The 13,180-nt window shown below is 46.5% G+C and overlaps 2 protein-coding genes and 1 long non-coding RNA gene across 6 annotated transcripts in view; 1 reads left to right on the forward strand and 2 right to left on the reverse strand.

Moving 5' to 3' along the window:
• The window catches only part of LOC121935310, a 44,466-nt gene extending 43,347 nt beyond the window's left edge, over positions 1-1,119 (forward strand). The window contains exon 3 of one of the 3 annotated variants that reach the window (XR_006104779.1): positions 54-733. This is a non-coding gene — a long non-coding RNA (uncharacterized LOC121935310). Of the gene's footprint in view, positions 1-53 lie in introns of all 3 variants that reach the window. The other 2 variants (XR_006104780.1, XR_006104781.1) reach the window with 2 other exon arrangements.
• Positions 1,120-1,167: 48 nt separating this feature from the next.
• Positions 1,168-6,386, reverse strand: HOXB7 (homeobox B7). The gene is made up of 2 exons (XM_042476706.1): positions 5,882-6,386; positions 1,168-1,421 (listed from the first exon to the last, which is right to left on the reverse strand). Exons 1-2 carry the CDS (start codon positions 6,285-6,287, stop codon positions 1,168-1,170), a joined length of 660 nt encoding a protein of 219 aa, XP_042332640.1. The 5' UTR covers positions 6,288-6,386.
• A 2,203-nt stretch (positions 6,387-8,589) lies between these two features.
• HOXB8 (homeobox B8) lies at positions 8,590-11,641 on the reverse strand. 2 transcript variants are annotated; one of them, XM_042476704.1, is made up of 2 exons: positions 11,111-11,641; positions 8,590-10,007 (listed from the first exon to the last, which is right to left on the reverse strand). In XM_042476704.1, the coding sequence occupies exons 1-2, from the start codon at positions 11,535-11,537 to the stop codon at positions 9,703-9,705; spliced, it is 732 nt and encodes a 243-aa protein (XP_042332638.1). In that variant the 5' UTR covers positions 11,538-11,641; the 3' UTR covers positions 8,590-9,702. The 2 variants fall into 2 exon arrangements, with proteins under 2 accessions (XP_042332638.1, XP_042332637.1); XM_042476703.1 differs by having other exon boundaries at positions 8,590-10,010.
• Positions 11,642-13,180: the final 1,539 nt, after the last annotated feature.

Genomic DNA, 13,180 nt, shown 5'->3' on the forward strand with positions numbered 1-13,180 from the left:
TTATTAAAATTAAACCTACATGATCAAGGCCCAACTCTTTTTATATTCTCCAGGCTAACAAACTGAAGGTCTGCTCCACAGAAAGGACTTCCGAAAGGAGACTTTTCGATGCATCTTGCCCACAATAGAGAACTAGAACATCAATAAACCAGACAACTAGAAAATCAAAAGGTAAACCAAAGAAAAAAGCAAGGACTGGACACGATTTCGGACTATTCAGTAAGATTATTTTTAATTGTTCTTTTCCCTCTCTCTACGCATAATAATCACAGAAATTACAAATAAAAAAAAGGCTCGGCGGACGGATTAAATTATTCGCTATCTATCATATACAACATTGTTTGTTTTTGTTTTTTTTGTTTACTCAATACAATATTAATTTCAGATGCTCTAGTGACAGCAATAAAGGAAGTGGTCCATTGTCGAACATCTAAAAATATACACCAACAAAAAGGGGAAAAAAATAAACGAGCAAAAATTAACAACAACAACAAAAAATACAGCACCAATAAACAGACGAAGAGGGGAGGAGAAGAGAAAGATAGGAATCTCACAGAATTATGTACAACATTAATCTCAGCTAAGCCTTGTGTTCCCTTCATACATTTGGACCCCACGTTTTCCTAAGCAAAAGTGCTAACCACGTCCACATTTTTCACTTCATTTATTCATTTATTTTTAAATTACGCAAAGAAAAAAGACTCCCTTTTTTAAAAAACAAGAAAATGTACAAATACTTGACTATATATATATATATATATATATGAAGACCCACATAAGGAAACAAAACATCTATTTTATTCTAAAGAGATCTAATAGGTAGAGATTTAATAGGTAGGTTTAATATCCATTTTTTTGTTGTTGTACAAAAACAAAAAGAGGAGAGAAATGTTAATCTATAGGTAGTTTTCCAAGTGTCGAGAGAAAAAAAAAGAAGAAACCATCTTTTCAGCTGGCTGAGACATTTCCTTCCTTGTTTAATGTATAGTCTTTATTGGTATTTGTGTTATCAATTTCTGGTTCTTTCTTTCATTTTCTGGACAGTATGGTCAGGTTTTCTCCCTCCCGCTCAAGACGGCCATCTCTCACACATTCTCTCGTTCTCTCTCTTCCCTTCACTTTCATCCTTTCCCTCCCTTTCCCCACCTTCTCCCACTCTTCCCTCCTTCACTCTTCCTCGTCTTCCTCCGCCTCTGGTTTTTCCTGGCCGTTTGAACCCGGGCCTGCGGGTTTGTTCTCTTTTTTCCACTTCATGCGCCTGTTCTGGAACCAGATTTTGATCTGTCTCTCCGTAAGACACAAAGCGTGGGCTATCTCGATGCGTCGCCTTCTGGTCAAGTAACGGTTGTAATGGAATTCCTTCTCCAGTTCCAGAGTTTGGTACCTGGTGTAAGTCTGGCGGCCTCGTTTTCTGTCAGTCCCTGAAAAATCAATAAACGAGAAGCCCGTAAGTTCCCTTCAGCTTTGCCCCCCTTTTCTTTTAGGTCTTTCCTCCTCATTAGAGTTACCACTCCATTCCCTGGCTCTTCTATTGCGCCTCAAATTAAACCAAATGTATCCTGTTTTAATAAAAAGTGGGCCACACCAACACACTCATCCCAGCATTGGTTTGCATTTATTGTGTTTGGGTTTGGGGGAATACACAGATATAAATGTAAAATAAATAAATAGAGGCTGTAATCGTAGATACACTTACTTGGGAGTAAGCACCACTTAACTTAGTGGAACTTATTTCTCGGTAGGTAGGTATAGGATTGTGTAACGGAGGGAAGGAAGGAAGGAAGGAAGGAAGGAAGGAAGGAAGGAAGGAAGGGTGGAAGCTGTATGTAGCTTGAATTTATTCTCCTACTTGAGTGACATTTTCATCTGCTTTCTCCAGTAATTTAATTTTCAGCCTCAAAATATGTCCCAGCGAATTAAATGTATGGTCTGTGCCTCTCAGAAGTAAGTTTCATGAGGTTGTTTCATAGGCTTAGTATTAGCAGTTGGAAGGATTTAAAACAAGGTGCTTCCAGTTTTGTCCAAGGAGTTTCAAATGGATCTTATTTTAAAAAAACAACCTAAATGTCTAGATCTAATTTTATGGCAGGGTGAGTTGCTTCTCCTTTCCTGCCTGCGTAAGGCTTAGCCATGTAGTCCCGTCTTGCAAAAATAAAACTCGGAATGGTGTTAATTCCAAATACCAACTTGTACGAATTGCTACATCTGGCGAGCTGCTTCTCCAGGCCGGTGTGATGTTAATGTGCTGGTAATGTTACTTCCTTCCTATTCCACATAATGTGTTGTTATTCCCTCCATCTCCGAGTCTAGAAAAATTGATATTTGGGTTTGCTTCTCTTTCTCTCTTCCCCTCCCCTTACTGAGGAATTCGGAAGCTGGTCGACAAAGTTAGTCGGCATGGGAATTCCTCAAAGCAAGAGCCCTCTTGCTGACCACAACTATTTACTCTGGCGTCCAAAGAATCTGGATTCAAAACCAGGGATCAATTTTCCTGTCATTGCTTAAGTCCGCTTGTGGGAATGGTCCCTTAAAGTGGAGGCGATGTTCCTGGTTGGGATGTTTGTGTGTGTTTTTTTAAGTCTTCCCTTCATCTCCTGCACCAACTAAACTATTTCTGCACTGTTCATCTGAAACCTCCTGGGAGATTTTAGGGTGTTTGCTGTTTACCAATAAATAAATAAATGGAGTGGTGGGGGTAGGGAAGCCATGGTCTTTCTCTTCAAGAAAGGAATAGCCCGGCAGGCTGTTAAGGGTGTGTGTCCGTATATAGGGGGGGAGTATATAGGGGGGAGTTGGGTGAGATGTCTGTGGAATGTGGGTTGTAAAATCTGGTTGAAGGGAGCGCCATAAAGTTCTCTTGAATGGGACAACCAAGACACAGTCAACGGAATCTCCCACATCCAGCCCAAAGAGCAGACAAGAAAGACGTCAGTGTGTGGAAGACGGGAGGGGGAAAGAAAGAAAGAAAGAAAGAAAGAAAGAAAGAAAGAAGCAAAAGAAAATCCTTAAATGGATTGAAGGTTGATTTGAAGTTCTGAGAACTGGCAAAGAAGTCACATAGAAAATGAGGGGGGGGGGTCGTTTCCAGTCTAAATGTCGGAATCTCTTCCAGAAGCTAGCATTTTGACTCCATCCTCACCCCAGACCCCCTCCCCAAAAACAGTAGCTGTTGCTTCAAAAGAAGTGGGGGGGGGACTCCAGACAACGCACACAAATAAGACTTGGGTATATATTATCAGTAAAGCGCAGTCAGATGGAAGACCTATGAGAACTGAGGTTTTTAAGAACTGGGGTCTCGGTGCCTCTCACCTCTTTGCCACGCTTCCCTGCTTCTTGTTCTCCCCCCCCCTCCCCAAATTCCCCAGGTCTGCTTTTCTGCTATTTGCATAGAGATCTAGGCCTAGGATTCTGTTCTCACTCTTCCTCTCTGCCGACCCCCCAAGAGGAAGATCTATGCTGCAGAAGATATGCCTTTTAAAAGGGGGGTCTTGGGGTGAAGATTCCTAAAATGATACTTTTTGCCTTCCAATAGCCTAGGCCTAAGTTTTATTGGCAGTGAAAGATCAGTGTATCAGTGTGTCAGTCTATCCTCTCACCTATTTACCTCTTGGTGTGGGTTGTCAACAGACTGGACTTCGCCAGGATTAAGCCAGGACTAACTGGAATGAAAGTGCCCCCCATAAAAGCCTTTTGATAAGCAGATAATAATGTCTGGGCGGGAGTGGTGGGGTATTTCCATGAGCCATCCCTCTCAGTGTTTTCTCATCACCACCTGATATAACCCTGTGTTGTCAACTTGAGGGCAAGGGGAACAAATGCCAAGAAGGACTTGGTAGCCAAGAAGTCTTCCAGCACCAAGGTGCTTCCATGACCAGAACAGCACCCATCTTGTGTTTGTGTGTGTATGTATGTTCAAGTCTTCTGTCAACTTATGGTGACCACATGAATTCCATGGGGTTTTCTTAGGCAAAGAATACTGTACTCAGAGGTGGTTTGGCCAGTTCCTTCCTCTGAAATATAGCCTACAGCACCTGGTATTTGTTGGCAGTCTCCCATCCCATGAAGCAGGGTTGACCCTACTTAGCTTCCAATATCATACTGGATCTGGTGCCTGTAAGGTATTTAGGTCATCCCATACACAGAGAAATAATGTGAAAAATTACAGTTGAAGAGACCATACTGCTATAATTCTGCCCAAATCAATCTGTGAGGAAAGAGAAAGGAGCATATACATATCCAGGGCACTCATATCTTTCTTGGTTTTACCCCAGCATACCCTCACCTATTATTTCCTGAGAAGTCTACAGAGAAGGGTATAGGAAACTTCAGGCTGGCCCACACAAACACATACATATGCATGCACACAGGACTTTTGCAGTGGAATCATATGCCTGCCTATTCAAAAATGGACTTCTGTGGGACTTCCTCTTAAGGTAAGTATGCATTGCGTTACAACCTGCAGTGATTTTCCACTTCCTGTGATCACCAGGTCCGATTAAGCCTTCTATCAAATTTGAAAGCTCTCACACATCATGGCTAGAAGTCGTTGGTCCCAACAATATGCCTTCTTCTACTGGCCCTGTTGTAATGGGTCTGTTTTGTGGGGAGGGGGGTTGGGTAAAGAAAGCCCCACTCCCACTAAGAAGATCCCGACGTGTCCGTGGCTCCTACAAGAGGATAGTGGCATTGGATAGGTTTATGGGCATATAATAGAAGGGGCCAGGGTGATTCGTGACATGAAAGGTCAACCTTTGGTGGGTTCCTCTGTCTCTCCTTTCTGTTTTGACAGATGTCCTGGCAAAGTTAGAGGGGAAGCAAATATCTTACGCTGTCTTTAAAGCAACTGCAGGCAAAACCTGACGGATCAGCAGATAAAACAGGGGTGCCTTGCTAACACACACCAGGCTCGCACGAAATTGGGATAAGGCAAGAGGCTGAAATGAACAAGCTCGCTGGATCTGCCCCATTGTTACATAATCCTGAGGCGCCTCAACCGCAGTTGCTATGCATTTTTCTTAAACAACACGTTGAATAGATTGGCGGGAATTATATATACAGTATTATATATAACTGGAAGAGGAAGTCGGAAGGGAGCAGAAGGCTAGCATATATATACCCTTCTGACTTCCTCTCCAGTTAGGGATTGGAATTGCATGTGAAATCTGCGACTCCTGACGAAAATTGTGGTGTAGAGGGGGAGACACAGAAAGAGAAACAGGACTTTGGGACTGCATGAAACTCCCAATTCCCAAGGAATGCCTTTGCGGCGGGGAGTCCAAGGAATCAAAAGCGGCTATTATTACGACAAAAGATATACTCCTTGTTTGGTCCTGCCCTCTTCTCGCATCCCCCCCCCCGAACTGTCTCCCTTCCTCTGGTATTTCTCTAGAAACCCTATTCTAGAAATAGTAAATATCCCTAGCGATGTGAAAAACAAAGCGTTTTTTCAACACCCGGAGCAAACTTGCTCCCAACTCTTGTTATAGAGACGCAGAGAGAGATGGGGCTGCTGCTGCTGCTGCTGCTGCTGCTGAGGGAGTACTTCCTCCCCTGTGCTCCCCTCTCCTTTCCCAAGACCCACACTACAAGAAGACCCGAACGAATAAATATTTTAAAAACACAGTTACTTTGTTTAAGCATTACTTTCTAGAGGGGTCTCAGAGAGAGTCGGGGGAGGGGGGAGGAAGCAAGAGGGGGGGAAGAGAGATTCATTTTGAGGCAAACGTCATAAAAGGAGTTGAGGACCATCCTCCCCCCCCCACTCCTCCTCCTCCTCCCCTCCAAACAAAACATCTTCTCCTCCCTTCCCCCTCATTCCCCTCCGCTTCTGGCCCCACTTGCCTCCTCTCCTCCTCCTCCTCCTCCTCCTCCTCCACCTCACCTGTGCTCCGCATCCAGGGATATATCCGCAAGTTGCTCTCGTGCCTCAGCTCCGCGTCCCTCTGCTCGCTTTTGTTGCCGTTGGGCTTGGAGGCGTCTCCGCCGGCGGGACACATCATGGAGAGGTTTTGCTCGAAAGGGGAACAGTGCATGTTGAAGGAGCCGGCCTCCAGGCCGTAGCTGCCGGGGTACATGCCGGGGGTTTGGGGGTGCATGCCTCCCGCGTTGGGGTACAAGCCTGGCATGGAGGCGGCGAAGGAGGCCGAGGCGCCGGAGCCATAGCCGGTGCGCTGGGCATTGGAAGCGAAGGCGCAAGAAGTTTGCTCAGGAAACACTCCGGAGGGGAAAACCGAATTTGCTGCCTGATATTTAGAAAATAAAGCATTCGCATAATACAATGAACTCATAATCTGGCCGGGTGATTTGTAGGCCGGGACGTTTTACTGTCGGTTTTACGAGGTACCGTGATATATTACGGAATTAGACTCCAGATTTACACCAAAAAGGACCCCCTTTTTCCTCCCTGGCCATGTGACTCCGGCCCACGTGACTCAGGCGCCGCCAATCAGAGCCTGGCTTCCTCCCTCCCCCTCCCAACTCTCTTTCTCTCCCCCCCACCTCCCAAGCTGTCCCCCTTGTAATACGGAAAAGGGGGGAAAGATGCTCTGTGTGTGTGTGTATGTGTATGTATGGAGTCCTGCTTGGGATTTAGACAAGAGGGATGCATTATTGATGATAAGGATGCCAACCCTCCCAAAGGCAAGAAGCGGGAAGGAGCCGAAATGTGCAGGCTAGTCAATAAGCCCACCGGTGGTATTAGTTTCTCCCCAGCAAGAGAAGCAAGGAAAGTGGCCGGGAGGAGGACAAGGGAAATCAAAAAAGAAGGGAGGGGGGCTAGCGGTCATGATCCTGGCTTAAGGCGGATGGAGAAGAAAAGAGAAGGAGGCAGCAAATAAAGAAGGAAAATGGGAATCAAACAGAGAAGAAGTGGGTGGGAAGGAAAGACCGACTTCGTTGTTGTTCTGTGCCTTCAAGTCGTTTCCTACTTATGGGGACCCTAAGGCGACCAGCCCATCATGGGGTTTTCCTGGCAAGTATCTTCAGAGGGGCTTTGCTTTCTTTCCTCAGAGGCTGAGAGTGTGCGGCTTACCCAACCAGTGGGTTTCATGGAGGAGCAGGAATTCGAATCCTGGTCTCTACTGTCCAACACTCAAACCACTGGGTCAAATCGGTGGGTGCAAAAAATCCCTGCGAACAATTTCCAGCTGGGTGGTGGCCACTTTGGCTTTGGCTGCCTTCCAGAAACACATAGGAAAAAGTAGGGGAGGCAACGCTTCATGGGCTCTCAGTATCAGACTCTGAACCCCTAGAACATTTTTGTTCCCCAAACGAGTGGGAGGAAGGCAGCATGTCCTATCTAAACCCGCCCTATCCTTGGGCCTGGGGCGAGTGTCTGTGCTTACATTCCTTAGGCACTGGCTGCCTCCCCTCTCCCCTGAAAAAGGGAGTCATATCTTCCGGCTCCCCCCCCCAAACACACACACACACACACACAATCTGCCCTAGCCGGTAGTTAATATTTCACTTTCAGCCTCCTCGCCCCGCTTCAATATCTCCCCTTCTATAGGCCATTCAGTTCTATGTGTAATTTATTCCACTGCCACAGGCGTTGGGTCTGAGAGCTGGCTTTGCTTTTCCTTTTTTTTAAAAGACTGGCGGAAGGGGGAGAAAGGGGGAGAGGAGGAGGAGGAGGAAAAGATTACAACAGATCTCTATTTAAGCGTGTCAGCTCTTCTGCTGGACTCAATTACACTGAGAAGGAAAATGTGACCAGCTGGTTCCTCCGCTTTCTGCTGGGGAAGCAAGGAAGGTTTCCAAAAAAAAAAAAAAAAGGAATTGGAATTGAAGGAGAAGGAGGGAGACAGTGAAAGAGAGAGAGAGAGAGAGAAGGCGGAGGGAGCGAGAAATGGAAAGGCACACGTTTCATTGAAACTTATCAAAGCTCGCTTATGACATATAAGAATAAAGATGGCCTTGCAGTAAAGATATTGGCAGAAGTCCCTCTTTTCAAGGTTAAGTCGCCAAAAGGAAAAAGAAAAACCCACGGGGAGGGGGGGGGATAGGGAGAGTGGATACATCATAGTTAAACTGGGAGAGGGAGCAAAATTGACAATCTTCCACAGACGGGGAGATTTGGGAGGAGGAGAAGAAGGAGCTTGGAATTTGTCAGTGACACAAACCCATAACTATGTACACAGGCAGAACCAGGACTTCTTCCCTTTTTTTCTTGAAATGAAGGACACCCATCCAGTCTCCTAATGTGGGACCAGAAGTAAATGCTTGCAACACTTTCGCACACACACACATACACACAACATACTCTCTCAGCCCGGTTCTTGTTCTCCCTTAACACTTTGCACCCAAAGGCTTCTTTGGGATCTTTTCAAAACTTCCCCTGGGTTACTATAGGGATGTTTAGCTGGGGAAGGGGGTTTTGTTTTGTTTTTGGAGGGGGTCTTCTTTCCAAGATGTGGAGCTGGGTGAAGAAAGGACAGTGGGGGGGGGGGGGGGATTGTGGCTTGTAAACTTTATTGTAACTGTTTTCTTCCACCGCTTCCAGCTTCGACAATAGAACAAAGTGAAGAAAGAACAAAATATAGCGTTAGTTTCCCCGCCTGCCCCATAAAGTAATTCACGTATACAGTATACATTCTCTTTTATTATTGTTTTCACAGTAAACCTAAAGGGGGAGGAGGAAAAGAACCCAAAAACCCAGGAAAGGGGGCTGAAGGAAAGAAACACTTTTATTTTTACAACTTCTTCCACTGTGCGCATGCTAATCTAAAGTAGAGAAAGAGAAAAGAGGGAGAGAGAACCCTTTTCTTTTTTATTTTCTCCCTTGCTTTTTAAAGATAGAAGTACACACAGAAAGACAAAAGCATTAAGGAAATCAAAACGGAACCCCGCACAAGGTGGGAAGGAACTTAACAACAGCAACAACAACCCAAAAAAAGTGGAGACAACTACAGCATAAATAGGCAGTTTCATGTTGTCGGGTGTGTGTTTTTTTGTTTTCAGAGCTACCTCCGGAAGAGTTTAACCACAACAAGGAAAGAGAGGAAAGAGGAGGGGGGCGGTGGGTTTCAAAAGTGCACTAGGTATCATCTTCACATCTTGTCTATATATATTTATATGAGAAAGAAAGAAAGGAGAGGGGAGAGGAGAAAAGAAGGGGAGGGGATCCCTACAAAGTGCAGAAATGTTATTTTTACATAATTTCTACAGCACTGAGAGCCTCATCCCAGATTAAAGGGAGGGGAGGGAGAAGAGTGCCAAGGAGGGGAAGGACCAAAGAAGGAGGAAGAGGGAAAGAGGGGTTGAGAGAGAGGGAGAATTTTTCACAGTCATGGTTAACAGAAGCTATTGCATTACACTATTACTATTTATTTATTTATTTATTTTTACTGGCGAGGAAATAAAAAAAGAACAACAAGGCTAAAAAGACCCCAAGATCTCTCTTCTTTCCCCCCCCTCCCCCCCCCCATTTTAAATATAGATATAGTTCATCATATGTATCAAAGGACAATCAGGAGAAGAAGACGCTCACAGCTATATTGTTTTACAGCAATAAAAGGGGAGGGTGTGTATCCCCCCCCAAATCCCCTAAGTAGTGTCGATCCCCCTACCACCACCACCACCACCACCAGTACCAACCAGCAACCACGCCACCAAGCCACCTCTCCCGCGAAGTGGCCCGAAGAAGGGAAGGGCGAGGGAGGCTTTGCCGGGGCGGGCTTGCCTTCTTGTCCAGTCTTCCAGCTCCTACTTCTTGTCCCCGGCCTGTGCCTCTCCGCCCTCTTCCACCTCCTGAGCCCTTTCCATTTTCTGTTTCTCCAGCTCTTCCTGTTCGCATTTGCTGCTCGGGAACTTATCTTTGTTGTTCTCCTTTTTCCACTTCATCCTCCTGTTCTGAAACCAGATTTTCACTTGCCTTTCGGTCAGTCCCAGGGCGTGCGAGACCTCGATCCGCCGCTTGCGGGTTAAGTAAGGATTAAAAAGGAACTCTTTCTCCAGCTCCAGGGTCTGGTAGCGGCTGTACGTCTGCCTGCCTCTCCTCCGTCCGGCGGCTGCTGGGGTGTTGCAGGGAGGGGAAGGTGGGAGGGAAGGGAGGAAGGAAGGAGGGAGAGAGGAAGGGTGAGAGAGAGAGAGAGAGAGAGAAAGAAAGGAGGTTGAGAAGACGCATCAAACAGCTTCAGGAGCAAGAAGGGGAAATAGAGAGAGTGTGACACACCACAAACCATGCCTACATGCACAGCTTCACAAATACACACTCTCACACAGAGCCAGGGGCAAAATGGCCCTTCCACACGTTTTCAAACCGGAGTGTGTGTTTTATAATGTCTGAAGGGAGAGAGAAGCAAAGAGGAAGGCTTATGCACACCACAGCACCCTCCATTTCTGCCTTTCAATCCCACCCTACTTTCTTGAAATGAACCCCCATCCCACCCCCTACAGTCCCTACTCCACAAACCCTTACTCCTCTTTTGGGCTGGGAGAAAGAAAATAACAAAGTATGCCCCCTCCCGGTGTCTTGAGAGAAGCCACCCACCTCCCTTCTTTCCCAAGACCCTAAAAAAGCCTCTGCCACCTCTTGATCTTCTCTGCCCCCCCCCCGCAAACCACCACCAACTCCAGGCTCCGTCCACCGTCCCATCTCCACAGGGTTAAAAGATAATACCTAAAACAGGGGAGGAGGGAAGAGGAGGAGGAGGTGGAGGCGAAGGAAAGACATACACACAAAAAGGGGGTCTCGGAGGTTGTAAAAGTACCATAAACTTTAGGGGGAAGCTTCTGGCATTGAAAAGAGGGGTGGGTGTCGGTGGGGGGGGGGCGGGAAGAGAAAGAGAAGTCCAGTTCTTTCCCCCCATTCAGGAGGAAAAAGGGTCCCTTTCAGGGTAATTAAGCGATAAAGGCATGGAGAGGTGCAAAAGTTTAGGCTCGTAAAACAAAAAGAGAGAGAAAGGGAGAAGTAACGGAGGGTCGGAGGAGGAGGTGATGGGTGAGGGGGGGAGAGAAGAAAGATAGTGGAAGAAGAGGTGGGAGAAAAGGAGGGCGAGTTTGTTTTATGGGTTCAGGAAATGCGGTGGCGGTGGCTCGGCCAGGCTGGCCTCCCCCCCAAATTATCCTCTGCCCTCCTGGAAGGAAGGGAGCGCCGTCCCTCCGTCCTCACCTTGCGGCCTCATCCAAGGGAAGAGCTGCGTGGGAGAAGGGCTCTGCTCCGAGTTGTCGGCGTCTTCGCCCAGGCCGCTGGAGGCCAGCTTGCAGTCGGGGTACTGGACCAGGTCGGACTCCTGGGCGCTGAAGAGGCTTTGCCGCTGCAAGGGGTCATAGCCGTAGAAGTTGCCCGGGTCTCCGTGGCAGGCGACGGCGCAGGGGTTCTGCTGGTAAGGGGCGCTGGAGAGCGAGGAGGCGCCGTGGTAGAAGTCCTGGATCTGGGTCGGGTGCTGGAAGGTGCCCCCCGTGCTCGGGCCGTACACCACCGTGGGTCTGCCCCCCAGCTCCTGGGCGAAGCCGCAGTCGTAGAAGTTGGGGCGCAAGGAGTCCCCGGCTTTGTACTTGGAGAAGAGGGAGTTGACGAAGTAGGAGCTCATGGTCATAGGAAGAGCCGGGAGAAGGAGATGGACAGAGAGAGAGAGGGAGGGAGAGGGAATAAGAGAGAGAGGGAGAGATTTCAAGAGGGAGAATAAGAGAGAGACAGATTTGAAGAGAGACAGACAGAGAGAGAGAGATTGAGATGGAGATTTCAAGAGAGAGATTTCAAGAGAGAATAAGAGAGGGAGATTTCAAGAGAGAGGGGTTTAGAGAGAGAGATTTCAAGAGACAGAGAGAAATTGCAAGAGACAGAGATTTCAAGAGACAGACACAGAGAGAGGTTTCAAGAGAGAATAAGAGAGAGAGAGAGAGAGAGAGAGAGAGAGATGGAAGGTAGGGTAGGTCTATCCAAAGCCCACCGGCAATTAGCCACGAAAGGAGATGAAAGCGCTGAGAAGCTAAACCACCAGTCTTGGAGATTTCCAGGAATATGTACAGATATACATAGATTAAAAAGAAAAAAGAAAAATTCCAGAGGACTGAGTCAAAACTCTTTGCCACAATACATGGTATCGGATTCCTCGGTAGTTGTTGTTGTTGTTGTTTAAATTGTTGTTGTTGTGATTGTTGTTGTTGTTGTTGTGATTATTATTCCTTTCTCTCGCCCTCTCTGTCTGTCTGTCTCTCTCTTCTCCTTTTTCTTCTTTTCTCTCCCCCCCTCCCTCCTTCTTCTTCAGCCCCCCCCTTAAAAAAGAAAACATCGGCGCTTTTTTAAAAAAAAGAAAAAAGAAAGAAAAAAGAAGAAGAAGAAAAAGAAGAAGAAGAAGAAGAAAAGAGTTCCTCGCTTTACATTTCCAAGGAGAGGTGCCAGTTCATAAACAGTTTTCCGTGATTTACTTCGGAGCAAATGAGTTTGTTCATATTTCGCAGTGTCTTTTCTGGATCATTTGCATCTATTACGGAACCCTCATCCTATTGGTTTCCACGTACTCCACACGGACTCTGAGCAGCCTGCGAGCAGAAAGGAGAGTGAGTGTGAGACAGAGGAGGAAAGAGAGAGAGAGAGAGAGATTGGGGGAGAGAGAGAGAGAGAGCAAGAGAGAGAGAGAGGGGGAGAGAGAGAGAAGGAGAGCGAGCGAGTGAGGGAGAGGGGGGGGGGGGTTGGGGAGGGGTAAATATAGAGATTAAATATGCTAAACTATCTACGTTAATGAGATATCTCTCGCCTCTCGACAAATCATCACCTAAGCCCACCCCAAAGATTGATATTTGGGGGAGGGCTGCAAAAATTAAAGAGAGGCTTTTTGCTCTCGTCGTTAATTTCCATTTTTTAAATTATATTCTCTCTCTCCCTCTCTCTCTTTCTCTCTTATATTTTAACGAGGCAGTTTTAGCCTCCGGAAAATGTCAGAGTTGATTTGGAAAACTGAAAAAAAAAAAAGAGAGAGAGAGAGAGAGAGAGAGGCCGGGTTTAATTGCTACCCGTTTTTTTTTCCTCCCTTCCCCTTCTTTCCTAAAAGCCTCCTATAAATGTAATTGGTATTTTAATACCAAGTTATCAAATCCTACGGCGTCCTGTAGCCTCAACATATTTTAAAACAAACGAGGTAGTCAGATTTAACATTTTAATGATCAATTTCCCTTATTATTGATAAAGGTTTAACTATCAGCGAGGAGAAGAGGGGAAAGAAGGAAAAGAAGAAAAGAA

Source organism: Sceloporus undulatus, chromosome 6 (genome assembly GCF_019175285.1).
Source record: "Sceloporus undulatus isolate JIND9_A2432 ecotype Alabama chromosome 6, SceUnd_v1.1, whole genome shotgun sequence".
Classification (NCBI taxonomy): Eukaryota; Metazoa; Chordata; class Lepidosauria; order Squamata; family Phrynosomatidae; genus Sceloporus; species Sceloporus undulatus.

Excerpts from the sequence above, each read along its gene's own strand:
- HOXB7 (XM_042476706.1), bottom strand. The coding sequence starts at position 6,287 with ATGAGTTCATTGTATTATGCGAATGCTTTATTTTCTAAATATCAGGCA. Across the intron at positions 1,422-5,881 it reads TCCCTGGATGCGGAGCACAG|GGACTGACAGAAAACGAGGC; the intron begins GTGAGGTGGAGG and ends TTGATTTTTCAG.
- HOXB8 (XM_042476703.1), bottom strand. The coding sequence starts at position 11,537 with ATGACCATGAGCTCCTACTTCGTCAACTCCCTCTTCTCCAAGTACAAA. Across the intron at positions 10,011-11,110 it reads CCCTTGGATGAGGCCGCAAG|CAGCCGCCGGACGGAGGAGA; the intron begins GTGAGGACGGAG and ends GCAACACCCCAG.